A 23,615-nucleotide genomic window follows, 5' to 3' on the forward strand; every position below is an offset into this window, starting at 1 on the left:
TATTTGTGCTAATGTTTAAATAATTTCATATGTGCTCCTCAATTTCTAATAAAAGTATCCTTCCAAGACAGTTTTTTAAGTTCTTTTATTAAAAGGACTACAACTTCCAAAAAGAAAGCCCGATTTCTCCAGTGATACCCACTGCTGTGTGTGGCTTCTCTCTCTTTTATCCCCGCCTTCTCCCCTCCTCCTGCTGGCCCCTGACCCCTCTCCTCTCGTCCCCCATGCACCCCCTTTCTTTCCCTTCCCGTGTCTCTTCTCCCCTTTCCCTTCCCCTCTCCTCCTCCTTTTAAAAAAATATATTTTATTAATTCATTCATTTTACATCTCAATAGTTATCCCATCCCTTGTATCCTCCCATTTCTCCCTCCCTCCTGCTTTCCCCTTACTCCCCTCCCCTATGACTGTGACTGAGGGGGACTTCCTCTCCCTGTGTATGCTCATAGGGTATCAAGTCTCTTCTTGGTAACCTGCTGTCCTTCCTCTGAGTGCCACCAGGTCTCCCCATCCAGGGGATGTTTCTTTATCTCTGCCTGTCTTTTTTCTCTTTCCTCCCCTTTTTCTTCCTCCCTCCCTCCCTCTCTCCCTCCTCCCACAGGTAAGTAAGAACTCTGATGCTGAGCTAGCCCCAGCCCATTGGCTGCCCTTGCCATCTTGCTATCTTTTTCCCCACCTCTTGGTATCATCATAGAGACAAAAAAATTCATATGTAAGAAGTGCTGGAAGAGCTTTGGACACAGCACAAAACACCAACAAGACTTGTCATATTCTTTTTCCTGTTTACTCTCATAAAATTTCCTTTACATTTTTTTTTTTTGTCGAATACTTTGGCTGAATAAGTCAGTTTAGATATAAACGTTCGCACACTTAAGCGTGCACAGCCTGATCAGAGATAAGGATGGGAAGAAAATGAAGACGGCTAGGAGGGCTTCACTCTCTCTTTCAAGATTTTCTGGCCCCAACAGTAACGTGGGACTAGAGAGGAGGCAATGGGACAAGGATGAGTAGATCACAAGAGACTCAGATCCTCTGCGTCCCCTCCTTTCCCCACAAGGATGGTTCCGTCTGGGCCCACTTACCTTGTGTTATAGTAAGTAATTGTATTGTTATCTTTGGGGAATTGTAGAGAGATGAGCTGAACCACTGCTGTGCTGGAGCATGTCCATGTTGGAACACCACTATGCTGAAATACTCCATTTTGGAATAATGTTACATCATAGCATGTTGGGATACACTGTTGGAACACATCATATTGGGATATACACCATGTCGAAGCAGGATATATTAGAATCCTCCATGTTGGAATGCTGCCATTTTGGCTCGTGTTATATAGGGATACCATAATGTTGGAAGTTCAGCTACAGTTCAGGCTCTACCACTCCTTGTGTGCTTGTGCTTGAGCAATGAACTTCCCCGCTCCATGCCTCAGTTTTCCTATCTATGATGGGAGCGGATGTGATGAAGTCATGGTAGTCATGGGTCAACATTTCCTGAGTTCCCTGCAGACTCAGCAGTGAGTCATCGCGGTCCATGCCCTCACAGAGCTCAAGATCCAGTGAAGGAGATGGACACTGATACAAATGGCTCTAGTCCAGAGGAACACCTGGAAGGAGACACCTGTGGAAGCCCACACAAGGCAGTGACTAACCCTACCATGGCAGGTGACATTGGGTGGTGTCCAGTGGAAACACGTTCAAAGACACAATGTTCCAGGCAAAGCCGAAGGGGGAAGAAGTGGTCGGCAGGGAAAGGTGGGGGAAGCATGGAACAAAAAAGAAACCTCAGAAGCAGAGGCTGTGAGGCCACAGGGCATGGGACCACTCATGACACTTGTTGGGGGTCTCCAAAGCCAAAGCACAGAAAGGTGGGTAGGGCGGTGTGTAGCCAGGGTGCTCCTGGGCCTTCAAGGGTGGCGAGGAATAAGGTGAGTGGAGCTATAAGTGCAAAAGACCCATAAGATTCCAAGCACTCCTTGCAGCCAATGAGTCCTTTGATAACTTTCACATCCCAAATTGATATACCTTTAATGTCTTGAGTTATATAAAGGGACTAAATAAACTTCTGATTTTGTTTTTACCATACCAGGGCTTGAACCTAGGGTCTCATACATGCTAGGCCAATGCTGAACTGCAGAGCTGCGAGGCCAACTTTCTTTCTAATTTTAATTTTAAGATGGGGTCTTATTCTATAGCCTAGGCCAGGCTTGAACTTGCAATGTTCTTGCCTCGGCCTCTCCACTATCTGGGATGACAGGTCTATGGCACCAAATTCAGCCTGTTGCTTTATCTTTTTAGCTGTTTTCTTATTTCTTAAATTTACTTTCATAGGACAAATGAAAATTATATATGGTTATGGTATTTTAATAAAGGTACACAGACAACGTGGAGTGATTAGGCAAAGCTACTTAACATAGAAATTACTTCACACTTTTGCCATAAGAGCATGTAGGATAACACCATTTGGTAATGCTGAGGTACAGAACTGAGGAATTTACCCATGCTAGGCATGTTCTCACTCAATCTCTGAGCCACATCCCCAATCTCTCACTGAGAGATTCTGGGTAGGTATTGTACCTTCAGCACCTCACTGGACTAAATCAGATGACATACCCCAAACCCATACACATAGGACCCAACACTGTGGGACTCTAGGCAGGGAGTCCAAAAATCAACCACATCCAAGCCCCTCTCTGGGGATTCTAGACAGATGTTCTACCTTTGATCCACACCTCCATTTCCTTAATGTGTATGTGTGTGTGGGGGGGGGGTTCCATAAAGGGGCTCTACAACTGAGCCAGGCCCCTGGCCCTTTGATGTGTGTTGTGGGGTGGGGGGGAACAAGGGTGTTCCATCAAGGGGCTCTACAGTGAGCCTTGCCCCCAGCTCCTGGTTGCCAAGGATGCTGCAGCCTTAGACTGAGAAGTAGGACTTTGTCCCAAGAGGCATGAGGAATTGGGTCATATCTGTGAGAAGCGAGGCCAGGAGTTAGTCCAGGCAAGGCACGGGGAGGCTCTTCTTGTTGTCTAATGAGTGGTTCAGAGAGTGGTGAGTGCTCAAGGGGCTGAGGCGCCCATCTGAACTGGGGCCAGAACATGGGAACAGAGAGGAGTGGGCCCCACAGAAGGGAGGCAACAGGACAAGGTTGGATGTCCCGTGAGTTGTATGAGGGGAACTGGCAGTGGGACACAAGAAAAAGATGCTAAGTTCAGAAGAGACCTAGGGCGAAGTGCCCAGTCTATCGTCAGTGCTAACTAAAGGCTTCCCTACAGGGTGATGGGAGTTGAGTAATACGAGGAGATGAGGTTAATGAAAGGTGAAGGTCACATGAGATGTCATGCCCATCAAATGCTGAGGGGCACATTATTCATGCTCGCTGCTGCTATTGCCCGATGGTTTCCTAGTATGTCCCCATTTTTCCTCTTCATTCTCACACCCTTCCTCAGATCCCTCCACCCTCCACCTTTCACAAGTCCCTCCCTCCCTTACAGCCCACGATGACCACCGCCTGCTCTACCCACATATGCCTGCTTCCTTTCTTCTTCACTGACTCTTGCTTCCCAGACTCAAGTTCAAAGGCACCTCCCTATAATTTTCCCAGGTCGTGACATAGCTTCCCAGTGTTCTTGCTTCCCTCCCCTGGTTTTGTCCCCTGTTTCTGCCTGCCAGATTCTCTCTACTTGGGCATCTCCCCGTACATACAAAAATATCACCGACGAGTCTCTGTACCCTCCTGCACCTCACTAGCCGCCCCCACACACCTTGCCGCCTCTTCTCCCACCCCAGGAATACAACTGCATACCAAGCACTCACATTTCCCCAGGTAGTGCAGGGAAAGAGCCAGCAGAGCAACAGAAGATATGGAGAGTCCGGGGGCGGGGGCAGGAGACAGACAGACAGACAGAGACACAGTGACACAGAGACAAAAAATATGGAGAGAGACAGGGAGGCAGAGAGAAGGGAATAAGGAGATACAGACAACGCCAGACAGAAACAGTAAGAGAGACAGATGCAGGTAGAAAGGCAAACAGAAAGAGACACAGACAGACAGCCAAACAGATGCACAGAAAGAAAGACGAATAAAAACATGCAGAAATAAATACATACACACAGAGAGAGAGAAAAGAGTCAGAGACAGAGAAAGAGGGAGAGAAATAGAGATGTGGAAAGAGAGAGGCAGAGGCAGAGAGAAAGCTTGAGACAAACATGGGGCAGAAGGAAAATAACAAACAAAAACAGAGCATTTGAGAGATGTAAATGCATTGCGATGGGGGAGGACAGACACAGACAGACATGGAGAGGGATGGGGCCAGAGGTGAGAAGACTTGGAGGAAAGGGTCCTGAGCTCTAAAATATTCAGATCAGGGACCCAGCAGGGCTGTCAGTCACATTGGTACAAATAGAAGTCATTGAGCTAGCCTCCCGCCCATCTTCCTGGAAACGAGGTTGAGAAAGGGAGCTGCTGGGAGCATGGTACCAAGTTTCTGGGTCCAGACAATGCCCGATTGTTGGATGTCTCTTTCTCCATATTGCTCACCCTGCTTCCCAGCCCGGGTTAGGGGCGGGGGGACAGTTTAGAGAAACATCCTTTCTCAATAGCTTGGCTGGCAGTTCCCACTCTCCTGGGGACGTGGAGGTCTTCTGCACCCACAGAGCGACTTACAGGTAGGTGAGTCAGCCTGACCCCACTGAACCTGGGCAGCTGGTTCCAGTGCCTCAGAGATACAAACGCAGGAGGATGACCTGCAGGCTCCCTAGCGGGTATAGGTGGGGTCCTTGGGGAGGTTGGGGTACCAATGAATAACCTGGGAAGTGGCATTCAGTTCCCAGTCTGATTTTTGTCCCAAATGCCAAACTAAGAATGAGCTCCCATCTCTCTGGACCTCAGCCCCGAAGATTTCGGCCCAACCCTCCTCTTTGGGACTAAGGCTTCAGGCTCATCCCTCCTCCTCAGACTCAGGAGTCCAGGATCAACACTCCTCCCTTAGACTTGTGGTCCAGGCGCCAGCCCTCCCTCAGACACACGGGTCCAAGCCTCAGCCCTTCTCCTTTGGGCCCAGGAGAGCAGACCCAATTCCTTCCTCAGGGCACAGAGGTCCAAGATTATTATGGACCAGAGCTGGGCACTGCCTTCCCCGTCGCTATCTGGTCAGGGGTCACCAGGAGCAGAGCCGTGGGGCAGAAGGAATGTATGTGGGAGGGTTGGGTGAAGAAAAGGGTGTGTCTGGCTTCCTCCTAGCTCAGACTAGGAGAGAGAGGGGTTAAAAGGAAGCTGGAAGAGACTGAGAACAGAGCGTACCTCTTTCAGGGACGCCGTAGAGCCAGGCAGGTTTCTGGGAGGCAGTCTCCTGCTTGGGACCCGGCACCCAGGTGTCCCCTGCAGCTCGGGTCCTAAGGCCACATTCTGTCAGTCGGCTCCGTCCCTCCTCAGGTGGAGCACACTGCCTTGCTGACTTTCTCTGCCTCCGGCTTCCTGTGATAAGTAAGTGGTGTCATTTTCCCTACCTAAGTGTTGGCAGGTACGCTGCTGCTGGCTAGCAGCAGGTAAGGCCACAGGGGAGGGCGGTGGGGGGCTGCAGTGCCTACAGAGGACGCTCAGATTCAAGGTTGGGAAGGGAGGAACCAGGAGGTGAGGGGTGAGGAGGGTGAGGGAGTGGCAGAGCAGAGATCAAACAAGGACAAGACAGGAAATATGGAGAGGGCTTGAGGAAGGAGCAGGGTGGGGTCCAGGACAGAGGCTGGGACATGACTGATGGACTGATGCCTTCCCCTCTCAAGATGCCCATGAAGATGCTGACGGTGAAGACGCTGGCCCTGTGCCTGGTTCTTGCTAAGTCAGGTGAGAAAGGGAACATGGAAGGGGGAGGGGATTGGTAGATGGATGGGCCTTGTTGACAGATGGTGGCTTAGGATAGGGCTAGGTGGCTTTGAAATGAGGAGACCAGCTAAGAACAAGTGTGGAGGTGGGCGTTGGGGATGGGGATAGCCAGGCGTGGTGGCGCGTGCCTTTAAACTCCAGCACCAGGGAGGCAGAGGCAGGTGCATCTCTGAGTTCAAGTCCAGCCAGAGTGAGTTCCAGGACAGTCAGGAGTACACTGAGAAACTCAGTCTCAAAAAGAAAGAAAGAAGACAGAGGACGGAGGTGGAGTGGAGTCGGGGGAGGCGGAATTGGACGTAAGAATGAGAGTAGGAGCCTACTTGATTGTAGTTCATCGCAGGAGGATCCAGGCTCTCCGAGCCTTCTCTCACTCATGCCCTCCCTCTCTCAGCCTGGTCCGAGGAGCAGGACAAGGTGGTGCACGGTGGCCCCTGTCTGAGGAACTCCCACCCTTTCCAAGCTGCCCTCTACACCTCTGACCACTTGTTGTGTGGTGGGGTCCTCGTCGACGCACAGTGGGTGCTCACAGCTGCCCATTGCAACAAACCGTGAGTGTCTCTGCCTTTGAGAAGTGGATGTAAAGGGGTCCGGAGGGTGTCTTGTAGACTTCAGGAGGGAGGCAGACCTGAGCGCTTACCATTTTTTCAGCCAGGTCTCCACAGGTCCCAGGACCCTGGGAGTATCAAGATTTGCAGATACTCAAGCCTTTTACAAAGAACAAAGTAGTACAACACTTGCTTGTAGTCTGTGGATACCCTTGGAAGAACTCTAAGCTCTGTCTCTAAAGGGGCTGCGGATGCAGGAGTCGGTGGAGTGACTTCCCCGAGTTCCATCCCCAGCATCTCCTAAACTGGGCCTGGAAGTCACCACTGTAGTCTTAGCGTCTGAGAGATGGAGGGAGGAGAATCAGAAACCCAAGCTGCTCCTCAGCTACACAGGGAGCTTGAGACCAGCTTGAGATGCAAGAGACACCCTTAAAAAAAAGTGGGGGCTGGAGTGATGGCTCAGTAGTTAACTTGCTCCACAACTCAGTCAGGGAGACCCAAGGCCCCCTTATGGCCTCTGAACATGCATAGCTATGCAACACGCTCACACATACACATGTACACACACACACACACACACACACACACACACACACACACATACACAAACTATTTTTAAAAAATAGGGTTGGAGAGATGGATCCGCAGTTAAAAGCACATCCTTTTCCTGCAGAGTTCAGTTCCCAGCACCCATATGGTAGCTCACAACTGCCTGTGTAACTCCATCATCAGAAAATCCAATGCCCTCTCTGGCCTTCATGGGCACCTGCACTCAAATGCACATACCCCACCCACCCACACATAAAACTAAATCTAAAAATAAATCTTAAAAGATATATACACAAGTTATCTTTAGATTATGTGTAGTGCCCCTGGCAATGTAAATGCTGCGTAAACAATTGTTGCGTTATTTTGTTTGAGAAAAAGATCACTAAAAAAAAAAATCTGTACGTGTTTAACGCAGACACACTTCCCCCATACATATTTTAAATTTTGTGTTTGTTGTTTTTGTGGGGGTGTGCACATGCCGCAGTACACCTGTGCAGATCATAGGACACCTTTGCGGAGTCAGGTCCTCTCCGTCCGCCTTTACACAGGTTCTAGAGATTGAACTCAGGCCATTGGGCTTGTGTGACAATAACTTTACCTGCAGAGCCATCTTGTCAGTTCCTCCTTCAATACTGTGTTGTTGCTTGTTCATTTGTTTGTTTGTTGGGTCAGGGTCTCTCTATGTAGTTTCGTTGGCTTGGAATTCACTATAAAGATCAGGCAAACCTCAAATTCATAGAAATCCTACGTACGGCATCTGCCTGCAGAGTGCTGGGATTAAGGGTGTATACCACTGTGCTCTGCTGCTCCCCCAATATTTTTGGTCTGTGATCAGTTGAGTCTGTGCATGTATATCCTGCAGCTATGGTAACTGACTCTCAAGTAGTGCAGTAGAAAAAATTTTAAAGTCAAAATTCTAGAAGAACAAGCTTGCCTTTTACTAAGCTGGGGGAAATTGAGGGAGGGGGTAGGAACTGGGCAGATGATCTCTCTCTAGCAACCTAGGGCTCTAGGTGAGTCCTCGCTGCCTCTTTCCCAGGAATCTGAAGGTGCACTTGGGAAAACACAACCTACAGCAAACAGAGACTTTCCAAAGACAGGTCTCTGTGGATTGGACTTTTGTCCATCCCCGCTACAACCCTAACACCCATGACAACGACATCATGCTGGTGCATCTGAACAGTCCAGTCAGATTCTCTCAGAAGATCCAGCCTCTGCCCTTGAAGAAAGACTGCTCGGAGGAGAATCTCAACTGTCAGATCCTGGGCTGGGGCAAGATGGAAAATGGTCAGTGATGGGAGGTAGTTGGGAGTGGTCAGGGAGACCAGAGGGAGAGGGTCTAGTGATGGAGGTGGGGCAGGAGATGGTGGGCCATGAGAAGATGCTGATGAAGAGTACCAGTGGGCTAGTCTGTGTATGGCTAAAAGATGGATGGAGAAAGAAGAAGGTTGGACCAAATGTGGGTGGATGAATAACACAGAGAAGATGGCTGTAAAATGAAAGGCCAACGAGAAGAGAAAAGAGAATTCATGAAGGAATAATGATTAGTGAGGAAGTCAGGCTAAGAATGATGGGGAAGGGGACCAGTCAGGACACAGGGTCAAGGAATAAATGGATTCTAATCATGAGGGAGAAACAAAAGAGGAATCAATGGGAAATGGGGGGGGGGGGAGAAGGGCAGTGAGGACGGTGAAGACCTGAGAGGAACGGGCTATGTGAGCCTGGCCCATCTCCCTCCTCCTAGGTGAATTCCCAGACACCCTTCAGTGTGCTGATGTCCAGCTGGTGCCCCGGGATGAGTGTGAACGCGCCTACCCTGGGAAGATCACCCGAAGCATGGTGTGCGCCGGTGACAAGAGAAAAGGGAACGATTCCTGCCAGGTGAGGCCGGGAACAGGGATATGAACTCAACCACAGCCAGAAAAGACAGCGACACAGACCACAGCAGCCGAGCAGAGATTGAGAAAGCCGCTGGGAGGGAATTGGAAGACAAGACGGGAAAGAGACTCCACCTTACACACGAAAAGGCAGATAAGAAACAAATGAGACCGCTTGGGGCAGAGAGGTTGGCCCAGTCAGAAAAATACTGGCTAAACAAGTGTCAGGGCTTGAGTTGAAGGGTATAATGGCATAGGCTTGTCATCCCAGAACTGGGGGGCAGAGGCAGGCAGATCCTCGGGGTACCACTGGCCAGCCGGCCTAGCTTAATTGGTGAGCTCAGGCCTGTGAGAAGCCTTGTCTCAAAACACGTAGTGTGTGACTCCCAAGAAAGGATGGATGCCTTCAACTGCTGGCCTCCACCTGCACGTGCACACACACACACACACACACACACACACACACACACACACACACACACACGACACCCAGCAGAAACAGGAAGTTCCTATGCAGAGACAGAGAGGGAGACACCAAGAGCCAGTGGTTAAGCAAATATGGGTGAACCTAGAAAGCCTGAAAACTTAAGACATCATTTCAATGAAGGGTCACCTTGGTAGGAGCTCTGAACAGGTGGGACAACTCAAAGGCCGAAGAGATCCTTCAAAGAGCCATCTTTCCTCAGGGCTGCAGCCATGAAGCCCACTTGGAAATGGCTGAGCTCCCAATGAGAAAGAATCCCACTTGCAAAGAGGGGGACTCATCCCTCAAAAACCTGTAGCAGGGCTTCTGTGGAGCTCATTCACATGCCTTGGCTTGTCCCCAGACTTGCACAATCCTCCTGCATCAGCCTTTGGGGTACTGGGATAAGAGGCATCCACCACCGTACACATCTAGACTTCAATGCCTTCCCTGGAGCCTCTCTACCTGCTATCCTTCCTGACTCTAGTCCATGGAGGAGTGAAATCAGCCTACCAAGAAAGCAAGGGTGAGGGTGGAGAGGCCAGTAAAGTGAGATAGTGATTTAGGAGCAAAGAAAGATTGGTAGACAGCCGGCCTGGGAACAAGAGATGGCGAGCATTAAGTTTTTTTTTTCTCCTTCCTGAGACCCTGCCTTCCCACCTCTTCTCCCCTCCCCTTTCGTTCATTAATACCCTTTACTTTTATGGACCTTGGTGTCTCTCTCTGTCCTGTGACACTCTTCCTGCAGTGATGAAAATAAACATCTACTCACCCCAGATAGGGAGCCAACAAGAGAGCAAGAAATGGCACCAAAGCCCAACTTGGTGAACCAATGGGTTTTATCGGAGTTACTTATAGGAATGTGGGTGAGGGAGGTTATTTACAGAAGCAAAAGTGACTCGTGGGCAACTGCAACACCAAAAGCTCACCCCAGCATGGGTGACAGCTCGCCAAACCAGAACGCGGAGCACACTGCACAGCCTAGAGAGTCAGAGCCTCTTCCAGGAGCTCATCTTGTCTGAGAAAGGCTCTTATGGTCCTTACCACTTTTATATACCTGGGGAAGGAGGGACCGAATGCATCTGGTCAGTTTTGGGGACTTCCTGAAACCACTGAGTTGTTTGCCTGTTGAGCTTAGGGTCTTCATTGTCCAGTGTAATGTTTCAACTCCCTTAGATCGTGTTGAGTGTGTGTGTGTGTGTGTATTTTAAAGATTTATTTATTTATTATACAATGTTCTGCTCAAATGTGTGCCTGCACACCAGAGAGGGCACCAGGTCACGTTATAGATGGTTGTGAGATACCATGTGGTTGCTGGGAATTGAACTCAGGACCTCACAAAGAGCAGACAGTGCTCTTAGCCCCTGAGCCATCCTTCCAGCCCCCACATGTTGTGTCCTAACAACCTTCTATCCAGGATGGATGGCTTGGCACCCTCCAGCACCTCATCTATCTCGGCCTTTTACTGAGACTTGGACCCAGGTTCTTTTTTTAAAAAAATATTTTATTTCATTTTAATTTATGTGTGTTGGTGTGAGGGCGTCAGATCTTGGAGTTACAGACAGTTGTCAGCTGCCATGTGGGTGCTGGGAATTGAACCCGGGTCCTTTGGAAGAGCAGGCAGTGCTCTTAACCACTGAGCCATCTCTCCAGCCCTGGATCCAGGTTCTTATGCATGCCTGACAAGCGCTCTATCAGTGAACTACACCCCCGTTCCTATTTTACTTTGAGAAGGGGGTCTTCCTACGTAGCGCAAGCTAGCCTTAAACTTGTAATCCTCCTGCCTCAGCATCTTGAGTAGTTGAGATGACCACCACATCAGCCTTCTTCATCTCTGAGTATCTCTAACTTCCCCACTCTCCTCACTTCTCCTCCCCGACCCCTCCTCCTTATTCTGTGTGAGTTTCTTATTTTCTCTCTCTCTTCCACACAGGGCGATTCTGGAGGTCCCCTGGTATGTGGGGATCACCTCCGAGGGCTCGTGTCATGGGGTAACATACCCTGTGGATCAAAGGAAAAGCCAGGAGTTTACACTGATGTCTGCGCTCATACCAGATGGATCCAAAGCGTCATAAAAAACAGATGGCTCTAACACGAGACATCCAGTGCTCGCCCTGTGACTCCCCCTGACCCTGGAGGGCTACCGAGTCTCTCTCCCTGAGACCCTGCCCTAGTCTCAGAGACTTCTGATGCCCAGATCTGACCCTGATACTTAATAAACGCGGTGACAGAGACCCTGGAACATCGCTTACTATCCTCTGCTCATTTCTTGCACCCCAGGAAGATGTGGGACTCAGGCTACAGTCCTACACCACGAGTGTGGGATGCAGGCTACAGTCCTACCCCACAGGTGTGGTTAGCAGAAAGAATCCCAATGTAGCCATTTACTGTCGGGCACACCCTTGGGAAGTGCTTTTCTTTATAGTGTGAGTGTTCTCATCTGTAAAACTGAGATAACATGGGAGCTGGAGAAATGCATAGCGGTTCATAGGCCTTACTTGCAATAACGTGCTGGAATCAGTGATCATTTACTCCTCACGGCAAACAGCACACAGTAGGTTCTTTTCTTTATTCCATTTCTGCTCCTTGGAAGCCCAGCTTGGCCCAGTGCTATTACCTAATGTGATATCCACTCTGGACTCCTCTGCCCTGTCCTATGGCCCCTCAGAGATGACTCTCCCTCAGGCTTTTTGTCATGTTAGAGTATGTGTGAGAGAGCTACAGCCTACCACACCGAAAAGAGTGGGCTAGCACTCAGAATGGCTCTTGGTGCTGAAGCTCAAGGGCACAGCACTTTTGTGTTGTTGTTGTTGTTGTTGTTGTTGTTGTTGTTGTTGTTGCTGGTGGTGGTGGTGGTGGTGGTGTGTGTGTGTGTGTGTGTGTGTGTGTGTGAAACAGGGTCTCTTTATTGGCTGTCCCGGAACACATCATATAGACCAGGCTGACCTCAAACTCACAGAGATCCACCTACCTCTGCTTCCTGAGTGCTGGAATTAAAGGGGTGTGACCCTGCCTGGTGTGGAGGGTGTAAAAACAAAAACAAAAACAAAAACACAATTACATCTGTACTAGCTGGGGGTCAGAGTAACTGTGCAACAGTTTCTGACAGAACATAATTGTTATTTCAGTCACAACATGACAATTTTGATTATACCTTTTTTGGTTGTTTTAGTTTATGTTTAGTTTATATAAATATTAACTACTTCGGTGAATATATTGAAACCATGGTCAGGGTCATAAAAATTCCAAATGTGTTGCCAACGTGGACGTAGCTGTTGGTGGGGGAGGTGGGTAGAGGACTGAGAAGAGTGTAAGCAGACACAGAGTTGGGACAAGATGGCGTCTGTTACCTTAGTCACTTTGGTAGCAGCAAAAATAAGGAGGTGAAACAGGTGTGGTGGTGCACACCTTTAATCCCAGCACCCAGGAGGCAGAGGCAAGTAGATCTCTGTGGGTTCGAGGCCAGCCTGGTCTACAAAGTGAGTTCCAGGACACCCAGAGTTCCAAAAAACCAAACAAACTGAAAAGTTAGAGGATTGTAAGAGTAAGGGTAAGAGGGATGGGAAATAACCATCATAAGGGACCTCGGGTATCAGCATCTGAGGCAAGGACAGTATCCTGGAGGCCATAGGAAGACATAGAAAGTTTGAGAGCAGCCACACGGGAAACCCCACAACTGTGGGGTGTGGGAGGAGTTTTGGGTGGTGGTGCAGGGAGAGAAGAGGTGGGACTGGGACTGGAAGGGTTGAAGAAAGGTGTCTGGCTGTGGAGGTGGGTGGATAGCGCCATCAGCGAGGGGAAGTCCTGGGTGTCGGACAAGGAAGGCTGGGCTTTGAGGCAGGAGGATTAGGTGGCATTACTGTCGACACCAGTCACCAGAAGATGATAAGACTGAGGGCCGGGCAAGGGAACTGAGCTTGGCTCTGAGGGAGAAGAAGAGTTCTGAACTGAGAGTCAGAACCTCAAGACTTCCTTTATGCAGCCAGGCATGGCCTGGACTTCTCCCCCACCTACTGAGCGCTTAGATTATAAGCATGTACCATTATGCTCAGTTTAATGTGTGGTGCTGGGAAATGAACCTGGGGCTTTTGCACATGTTAGTCAAGTCCTCTGCTAGAGTGTCAACTCAAGAACCAGCAAAATATTAATTTTATAGTCATGTCACAACGGGGGAAAAAGCAGCTGACATTTTTGAGTGGACGGGAAGATGACATTGTGGCAGCCTGGCAGTTTCAACCAACATTCTCTAGTAAATACAATCATGAAACTTCCAGAGTCACCAAGAAGAATCCAGAGGGCAGGTGTCCAGCTCCCTGAGGAAGAGAGGCTTGGCTTTCCAATGTAGAGGTCAGGTACAATGAAAGGAGCCCGATCCAGCTCCACAGGCTTGCCACCCCATGTCTTAGTTAGGGTTACTACTGCTGTGATGAAACACTGTGACCAAGGCATTTAAAAAGCCCTGGTAACAGGGAGCTTCCTTACAGCTGCAGACGGTGAGTCAGGGACCATCACGGCAAGAGCAGGGTGGGAGGCAGGCAGGCATGGTACCGGAGCAGAAGTGAAGAGCCTACATCTTCATCTGCAAATCGGTGGCAGAGAGAATGAGACCGGGCCTGGCATGGGCTCTTGAAAGCTTAGAAGGGACAGGAAGGGTCCACAGTTTGGGCCCAACTATTTTCCACACTGAAACCATCCTTTAATCCTTCACCTTGCCCCTGTTATATAAGAATTTAAAAATCTGCAAGTATGTGTGTGTGTGTGTGTGTGTGTGTGTGTGTGTGTAAGAGAGAGGGGGGAGGTGCACGTGTATGTGTGAGTGAGCATGCACATGGCTGTGAGTGCAGGCGGGCCTGTGCCAGGGCTCTCTTGTAGAGGTCAGAGGACAGCCTCAGGGGTCAGTCCCCACCATCCACCTTGTTAGAGAACAGCTCTCCTGTGCTGCCAGGCTAGCTGACCACTGAGTTTCTGTGTATTCTCTTGTTTCTGTCTCTAACCCCACCAGGAGCTCTGAGATGATGACATATGCTACCATGTCTGACTTTACTTGGATTCTGTGGATTTGAATTCATGGCCTTATACTTGCCTGACAAGTGCTCTCCCCGTGAGCCATCTCCCAGACCCTAAATAAACCTCTTGGTTTTCTTTTCCCTGTGGTGCTGGGGGTGGAACACGCAGCTTCAAGCCCACTAGGGGAGCTCTTTATACCAAGCCATCCTCCCGTCCTCCCTCTTAATGTATGAGTTTTAAGTTTGTAACTACAAGCATCAAGTTTACATACGGATATTTGAAAGAATGAACGATCATATTGTCAAGTATAATGTGCTTTTATAGTAAACTTTACAGAATGTCTAAATTTTGGGTCTAAAAACTAAATGACTTTCACAGCGAATGTGTTCTTTTCAGAAAATGTAGTTTTAAACTTTTGAAGGTGTCTCATTAACTTAGTTTCTGAAGGGGACAAAATAATATTGTAATGATCTCATGAAAATGACTCTGAAGAGACCTCTAGAGGACTTACAACTGGTCAAAGTGCAGAAGACACTCAATGGAAGAGCGCTCACCCATAAATGGAACTTCAACGTCACAAACAGTTGCCCCAGCCCTCAGAGAGATTACAGAAAGGGGAGCAGAAATATTCCAAGAGCCAGAAACTGGGAGGAATACCATTAAATAGCAGCTTCTAGACCTGGCACAGACGCTGCACCCATGAATTTGTGGTAGCTGTGGTCGCCCTTACAGAAGGTCAAGCCAGTCAGCCTTCCATCATGGATGGGAGGTGGTCCACGAGCCCTTGCTCTAGCAAAGGAGCTATTGGAAACCGGTGGCTGTGAGGGAGAAGGAGTTATGTTCTATGGAAAACAGCCCCTAGCAAATTGTCTGTGCTCCACTGGATGGCCCCATACCCATGCACGTGTGGGCGGCATAGTTGAAATCAGTGGGTTATCAAAAATAAACAAGAATCCCCTGCTTGACCAGAGGCCGCCATAACTCAAGGTAGGCTGCTGGCCTCCTGGGCACCTGCCCATTCTCTTGGCACTCGCTGTCCCAATACTACCCCAATGCCCCTGCCTCTCTTCATTGCCCTGTCCCAGGCCCCGCCTCAGAAGGAGACCCTCTGCTCCAGCAGAGGCCATGCTGACTACCAGAACTCCAGGTAGACCACCAACTCATGGACCTCCCCCAATCTCTTGATGCTCCCCTTGCTCTTCATCACTGTATTCCAGCTGCCAACTTGGATAGAGACGATGGAAGAAATAGATACATCAGTCAAAAAAATGTTAAATATAAAAATGTCTTGACATTAGCCATCCGGGAAATCTGGGACACTATGAAAAGACCAAATCTAAGAATAAGAGGAATAGAAGAATCCCAGGCTCAAAGGCCCGGAAGTATTTCAACAAAAATCATAGGAAAAAAGATTTTCCTAACATAATGACATGCCTATAAAGGTGCAAGAAGTTTACAGAACATCAATAGATTAGACCAGAAAAGAAAATCCCCTCATCACATAATAATCAAGCACTAAACATACAAATCAAAGAAAGAGTATTAAAAGCTACAAGGGGAAAAGGCCAAGTAACATATAAAGGTAGACCTATTAGAATTAAGCCTGACTTCTCAATGTAGACTCTAAAAGCCGTAAGGGCCTGGAGAGATGTCCAGCAGACACTAAGAGACTACAGATGCCAGCCCAGAATATTATACCCAGCAAAACTTTCAGTAACCATACATGGAGAAAACAAGATATTCCATGTTAAAGTCAAATTTATACAATATTTGTCTACAAATGCAACCCTACAAGGATACTAGAAGGAAAACTCTAACCTAAGGAGATTGACTATGCCTATGAAAACACAGAAAATAAATAATCTCACACCAGTAAAACCACAAAAAAGGGAAACATACTCACAGACACACTACAATCACCACCACCAACAACAACAGGGAAATAACAGAAGTTAATAATATTTTATCACTGTTCACTCTCAATATCAATGGACTCAATTTTCAAATAAAAAGACACAGACTGACAGTCTGGATGTGAAAACAGGATCCATCCTTCTGTTGCCTTCAAGAAACACACCTCAACATTAGCAGAGACATTACCTCAGAGTAAAGGATTGGAAAAAGATTTTCTAAGCAAAGGAATCTAAGAAACAAGCTGATGTACCCTTTTTAAATATCTAACGAAATAAACGTCAACCAAAAAATAATCAAAAGAGACAGGAAAGGACACTTTATACTCACCAAAGGAAAAATTCACCAAAATGATGTTTCAATTCTTAACAGCTATGCCCCAAACACAAGGGCACCCACATATGTAAAAGAAACATTACTAAAGCTTAAGTCTTGCATTGACCCTCACACACTGATGGCATGAGACTTTAATACCCTACTTTCCAATGGACAGGTCATCCAGCCAAAAACTAAACAGAGAAATACAGGAGCTAACAAACATTATAAACCAATTAGACCTAACAGATATGTATAGAGCATTTCACCCAAACACAAAAGAATATCCCATCTTTTCAGAGCCTCATGGAACTTTCTCCAAAACTGATCACATATTCAGTCACAAAGCAAGTCTCTCTCTCTCTCTCTCTCTCTCTCTCTCTCTCTCTCTCTCTCTCTCTCTCTCTCTCTCTCTCTCACACACACACACACACACACACACACACACACACACACACACACACACACACACAATTTATTCCTGTACCACATCAGACCATCACAGATTAAAGCTAGATTTCAACAAAAGATTCATGGAAACTGACTGACTCTCTATTGACTGGCAACCGGGTCAAGACAGAAATGAAGAAATTAAAGACTTTCTAGAATCCAATGAAAATGAAGGCACAACATACACAAACTTATGGGACACAGTAAAAGCAGTGCTAAGAGGGAAGTTCATAGCACTAAGTGTCTACATAAAAAAACAAAAACAAAAACAAAAACGGAGGGTTCTCATACTTCATACTAGCAACTAAACAGCACACCCGGAGGCTCTAGAACAGAAAGAAGTAAATTCATGCAAGAGGAGATGGCAGGAAATAATCAATACCAATAAAACCGACAGAAAGAGAACAACATAAAGAATCAACGGAACAACTGGCTCTTTGAAAAAATCAACAAGATAGATAAATCCTTATCCAAACTAACTAAAATAAAATGGAGAGAGAATTCAAATTTACAAAATCAAAAGTGAAAAGGGAGACATAACAACAGACACCAAGGAAACCAAAGAATCATTATGTCATACTTTAAAAACCTGTACTCTACAAAATTGGAAAAATCTCAAAGAAATGGATAATTTTCTTGATAGATACCATTTACCAAAGTTAAATCAAGATTAGATAAACAATTTAAATAAACCTATAGCTCCTAGGGAAATACAAGCAGTCATTAAAGGGCTCCTAACTCAGGGCCAGATGATTTTAGCACAAAATTCTTCCGAATTTTCAAAGAAGAGCTAACTCTGATACTCTTCAAATTATTCCACAAAATAGAAACAGAAGGAACATTAGCAAATTCATGCTATAAAGCCACAGTCACCCTGATACCCAAACCACACAAAGATCCAACAAAGAAAGAGAATTACAGACCAATTTCCCTTATGAACATAGATGTAAAAATACTCAATAAAATACTTGCAAACCAAACCCAAGAACACATCAAAAACATATTCCACCATAATCAAGTAGCCTTCAATCCAGAGATGTTGGGATAGTTCAACATACCAAAAAAAAAAAAAAAAAAATCAATCAGTATAATAAGTAACTTCTAAAACCCACCATATAAACAAATTGAAAGAAAAAAAAACCCTCACCATCATCTCATTAGACACTGAAAAGGCCTCTGACAAATCCAACACCCCTTCATCATAAAAGTCTTGGAGAAACCAGGGATACAAAGGACATACCTAAAAACAGTAAATGCAACTTACAACAAGCTTATAGACAACATCAAATTAAATGGAGAGAAACTCAAAGCAATTCCACTAAAAATTAGTAATAAGACAATGTTGTGGAAGCTTTGGTTTATATGTAAACATGTTTATTTTAATCCCAGGTATGGGACATGGGACTGTTCCAGTCTGTCCAAGCTAATAAGTGCCTCCTGAGAGGGCATGTAATCTTTGTCAGCTGTGAGCTGCCTCATGTGGGGGCGTGGCCTTTGCCAGTGGGAATAAATGCCAGACCCAGAGAGAGATTGGGGGCTCCGAGAAAGCAGAAGACTGCTGATGCTTCCCCCTGCTGCTCCTGGTTGCTGTTGATGCAGTTTGAGAGGAGAAGTTGGAGATGTCCTGAAACAAAGACTGGATTGCCCTAAGGAACCTCAGCAACCCTAAACAGCAGGAAGTAGCTAAGGAAAGCCATGCCCCTGTCCCCACTCAACCTCTGCCTCCCTGACCTGGTGCTAGGGTGTTGGAAGGCATTTTTTAAAACACTATGCCTACAAGACAAGGCTGCCTACTCTTTCCAGGTCTATTCAATATAGTATTGAATATTGACGTTCTGGTTATGGCTGTAAGACAACTGAAAGAGACCAAGGGGATGGATACAAATTGGAAAGGAAGAAGTCAAATTCTTGTTATTTGCAGATGATGTGACAGTATATGTAAGTGACCGCAATATTCTACCAGGGGAACTCTTACAGCTGATAAACACCTTCAGTGAAGTGGCTGGGTACAAGATTAACTGGAAAAAAAAATCGGTAGTCCTCCTATATACAAATGATAAAAGGGCTGAAAAAGAAATCAGGGAAACAGCACTCTTCGCAGTATCTTGGGAAAACTCTAACAAGCAGGTGAAAGAAAGACCTGTATGACAAGAACCTTAAGTCTCACATAAGCATATGTGCAGACAAAACACTGATGCGCATAAAATAAGAGTAAATGAATCGTTTTTAAAAAGATCTCTCGGCAGGGTGAGAGAGACGGCTCATCAGTTAAGACCACTGGCTACCCTTCCAGAGGACCCCAGTTTGGTCCTCAGCACCCACGTGTGTTGGCTCACGGCTACCTGTAAGTCCAGTTCCAGAGACTGGAGCCATCTTCTGCCTTCCACGGGCATCCACACGCTTCATATACAGACAAGCCGGAAATACCCTCACACGCATTAAAAAACAAACAAACAAAAAAAAACTTTAGAAAGAAACAAGATATCACTAATTATGTAGCTCAATTGGTAGCGCTTGCCTCGTACTCATGAAGACCTGGATTTGATGCAAAAACACTATATCAAACAAATTGTGGGATACGTACAACTCCAGCACTCAAGGAGGTAGAGGCAGGAGGGTGCACAGTTCAAGCTCATCCTTAGCTATGTAGTGACTTCAAGACTAGTGTGTGCTACATGAGACCTTGTCTCCAAACAAACAAAACAAAATAAAAAATCTTTAAACGAGTGGTTTATATCTAAACGTGGTGGTTCGTCCCTGTACTCCAGCCCTTGGAAGGCTGAGGCAGGAGGATTGTCAAGAAGCCTACAGCATGAGGTCTTATCTCAAAGATCAAAATCAGGAGCTGAGGAGACCATGAAGCAGGTAAAAGCACTTGCTGCTGGCCTGATGACCTCAGGTTGGTCTCTGAGACCCACGTAGCGGACAGAGAGAGCCAACTCCTGCAGGCTGTCCTCTGACCTCCACTTGAGTAGGCGCATGCACCAAAGTTAGGCCTGATGATAAACAATTATTAGACCCTATTGATAATTATAAACAACAAGTGGTACTCGACATGGGGCAGGTATCCACACTCTTAAAAATCATATTTTGTCATAGTCTGGTGAGTGAAAATAGCTCCCAGAGAGAGTCCATGGGCCAGAGAAAAGATGGCTACAGACACATGACCAGTTGGAGAGGCGGACCTAAGAGACGGACAGTCTTCTAAACTAGCCTGAGGAATGGAGCTAACTGCCTAAAATAATAAGAAAATAAAAACTGCTATGGCCCCTCGGCGAGGGACCATGGCAGAAGGCCCCTGGATCTTTTTTTGGCTTTGTTTTGATGTTTATGAATTTGTTTACAATGGGCTTAGTCATAGTCACATTCTCCATACAAGGCAGAGAGCCAAGAAATGTTAGGCTAAGTTACTAGCAACTAGAAAGGGAAACGGAGGTGAACTCTTCTTTATAGAGTTTAAAGCAGCTGGGATTTGAAGCTCCTTAGCTGCAACATGGTTGTTAGGCCTTTCTGGAAAAGGTCCACCAGAAAGAGATATCAATAACTAAATTCCAAGGAATGGTGGACAGGATTTCACTAACTGAAGCCTAAATTGGCACAACTGACCCAAGGCTTAGACTTTTCTTGGTTCCTTACTTGAGTTTTGCTGAGATTTCTAAAGATTTGACAACATAGAGATGAAATAGATAAACAGGGTGGTGGTGGCACCAGCCCTTAATCCCAACACAATAGAGACCAAGCCTGGTGAAACTCCAACCTGGTCTCCACAGGGCGTGACCTCCTGCTGATAAGATAAATTATTTGTACAGACAGCCTAGCATTTAAATTGACAATTTTTTTTTTAATACATTCCTTTTTCTTACCAATGGATTATATGTACTTGCTGATCTAAAGGATGGATACACATCAATCTAAGGTTTATATAAAAAAAAACAAAAACAAAAAAACAAAGTGAGTAGCTGTTTTTAAAAAAAGGCCAGCCAATCTCCTTAAAAGTGGAACATCCATGAGAGATATGGCCAAAGGATAAATCAGCCTAAGAAATAGATTTTGTTGGTCAAAGTAAAGACCACGGTTGGACGGGAGACAGACATGAAGCTGCATGGCTCCCACGTCGAGAAAGGCGGGGGGGGGGCAAAAACACCCGCCACCAATGTGAAAAGCCAGGTACAAGATACCTATGATATACATAAACCCTAAAACAAAATGAGAGTTTATATGAAGTTTATTTAAAGTGTAATGCCTTTTTCATTTGCTCAGGGCAACCGGCTTGTCTCTAAAACGGGAAGCATTTTCTAGAGAAACAGGTAGCAGCCTGGCCTATACATCAGGTGCCGTAGAGCCTAGAGAAGGACATTTATAACTATACAATCTTGTTCTGTTTCCAATATGATGATAATTGTGTGTTCGTTGCTAATGGTGATGTTATATTTCTTCTTTGAGAGAGGTCAAAATAAAACAGACCCGGGAAAAAGAGAGACTTGCTAACTTAAGGAAATCTCTATTTACATGAACTCAAACTGCAGAACAAGCAGTTAACTTATATTGTTAGTTCCGCTACATGGAAACAGCTCTGAGACTGGCTGAGACATGTGCGTCCTGCACACCTAATACACTCATAGTTTTAGGACTGTATAATGCTTGTGAGAAATTATATATTTTCGGAATAAAAGAACAGGACGCTGACGCTGGATCAGACCTGACGGGATTCATTCCTCCAGCATGCCGAGACACTAACATCCTGCATCCTTCATGTTCCAGCCCCGAGTGCTTTGGTTGCTGTTCCTCATCAGAGAAGGACAGATTCAAAGAAGGCTCCTGATCCAAATTGGTCCAGCATTCCAGACTGCCCCACAAGGACTTAATATTAAGCCTGGAATTTCTCAACATTTAGAGACTGGACCACAAATACTATTCCTAGCTTATTTAACCTTTTTTTTTTTTTCAGTTTTAGTTGGGCCCCTACATAGGTATTCTCCACCTCAAATCAGCGTGAAGAAACTTTAAGAGAAAAATGCCCCCATTTCCCTTAAGCGGGGTTTGGGTAGAAAGAAAGGGGAGGATAAAGATATGTAGGGATGACAGGACAAAAAGTGGATTATTGAATCTGCTCCTTGCTGAGCATGGTGGCTCACGACTGTAACCCCAGCACTCTAGAGGCAGAGGCAGACAGACCTCTGTGAGTTCGAGGCCAGCCTGGTCTACAAAGTGAGTCCAGGACAGCCGACAGCCAGGGCTGCTACACAGAAACGCTATCTCAGAAAATGAAACAAAAGACAAAACGAATCTACTCCTCAACTTAAGGCCTTAATTGTTACTCACAAATAAGGTTAATTTTACTTCACTGATACAGAATTTTGTATATTGATACAAAATAAGTTTAATTTTTGATACATTGAAATAGAGTTCAAATTTAATATTATCCTTCACACATTATGCTTCTACTGTAATATGAGGTTCTGTGCACATACAACTCAATTAATACATGGTTTACTTCCAATACTCTGATAGTGTCATTATAGGCTTTTTAGGATAATTTTTTTCTCCTTTATTAATTTATTCTTGTTACATCTCAATGGTTATCCCATCCCTTGTATCCTCCCATTCTTCCCTCCCTCCCATTTTCCCCTTATTCCCCTCCCCTATGACTGTTCCTGAGGGGGATTACCTCCCCCTGTATATGCTCATAGGGTATCAAGTCTCTTCTTGGTAACCTGCTGTCCTTCCTCTGAGAGCCGCCAGGTCTCCCCCTCCAGGGGGACATGGTCAAAGGTGAGGCACCAGAGTATGTGAGAAAGTCATATACCACTCTCCACTCTACTGTGGAGAATGTTCTGTCCATTGGCTAGATCTGGGTAGGGGTTTAAGGTTTTACCGCCTGTATTGTCCTTGGCTGGTGCCTTAGTTTGAGTGGAACCTCTGAGCCCAAATCTGCCTATCATAATGTTCTACTTGGCGTTTTAGGATAATTAAATAATACAAGTCAATTGTTGATCAATTCATGGTTGTGTCAGGTATAGAAATATACATCCTAGGTTTAACAGATAGATATAATTCTATAAATAAAATAGTTAGATATGGTCTTCAAAAACCTCAGAGACCTACAGAATATGGCATTTTAAAATGTTTTTATTATTTTAAGACAATAAGACAGGTTAACTCCTGACAATACCCAGCCCACCTCAAAGAAGATGATGAGCATTGAAGAAACTCCTTGTGGAGATGGCTTCAAGTGTGGCAAAGAAGCCACTGGATAAAAATGTCCTTTTATCTGCCACAGACAATATGTGACTAAAATGGGCAAGCTTGGATGCAAGTGGAGTGGACGGCCAACTCTGCCATGACAGGGTAAGCAAGTCCTCAATGGTTCCTGCTTCACAAATATGTCTGTCAGATATATTGGGCCAGAAGGCTGAAGATGATGCTCCAACGTTATATAGAGTTTTGGGTGACCTGTCAGGCAGTAAACTGTCTCTGTCATTCTTTCATTTTGGAAGCTGCTAACCTGCACTTCCTGTTTACTTGGGTAATTAAATTTATACTTTCTCAAGTCTCTGATGGGGTTGAAGACCAGATAGTTTTAAAATTAAGCTTAGTTGGTTAGGAGTTAAGATACTTTTATGT

General features: G+C 46.1%; 1 protein-coding gene across 4 annotated transcripts; it reads left to right on the forward strand.

The window, feature by feature from the left end:
* Positions 1-4,530: 4,530 nt before the first annotated feature.
* KLK6 (kallikrein related peptidase 6) lies at positions 4,531-11,550 on the forward strand. Of its 4 annotated transcripts, none has more exons than XM_084773270.1 (7): positions 4,531-4,661; positions 5,428-5,478; positions 5,775-5,835; positions 6,266-6,422; positions 8,008-8,255; positions 8,713-8,849; positions 11,242-11,550. In XM_084773270.1, exons 3-7 carry the CDS (start codon positions 5,775-5,777, stop codon positions 11,398-11,400), a joined length of 762 nt encoding a protein of 253 aa, XP_084629396.1. In that variant the 5' UTR covers positions 4,531-4,661; positions 5,428-5,478; the 3' UTR covers positions 11,401-11,550. The 4 variants fall into 4 exon arrangements, with proteins under 4 accessions (XP_084629396.1, XP_084629395.1, XP_084629397.1 ...); XM_084773269.1 differs by having other exon boundaries at positions 4,559-4,661; positions 5,305-5,478; XM_084773271.1 differs by having other exon boundaries at positions 4,595-4,665.
* Positions 11,551-23,615: the final 12,065 nt, after the last annotated feature.

Source organism: Acomys minous (genome assembly GCF_964271855.1).
Source record: "Acomys minous genome assembly, chromosome: 2".
NCBI lineage: Eukaryota > Metazoa > Chordata > Mammalia > Rodentia > Muridae > Acomys > Acomys minous.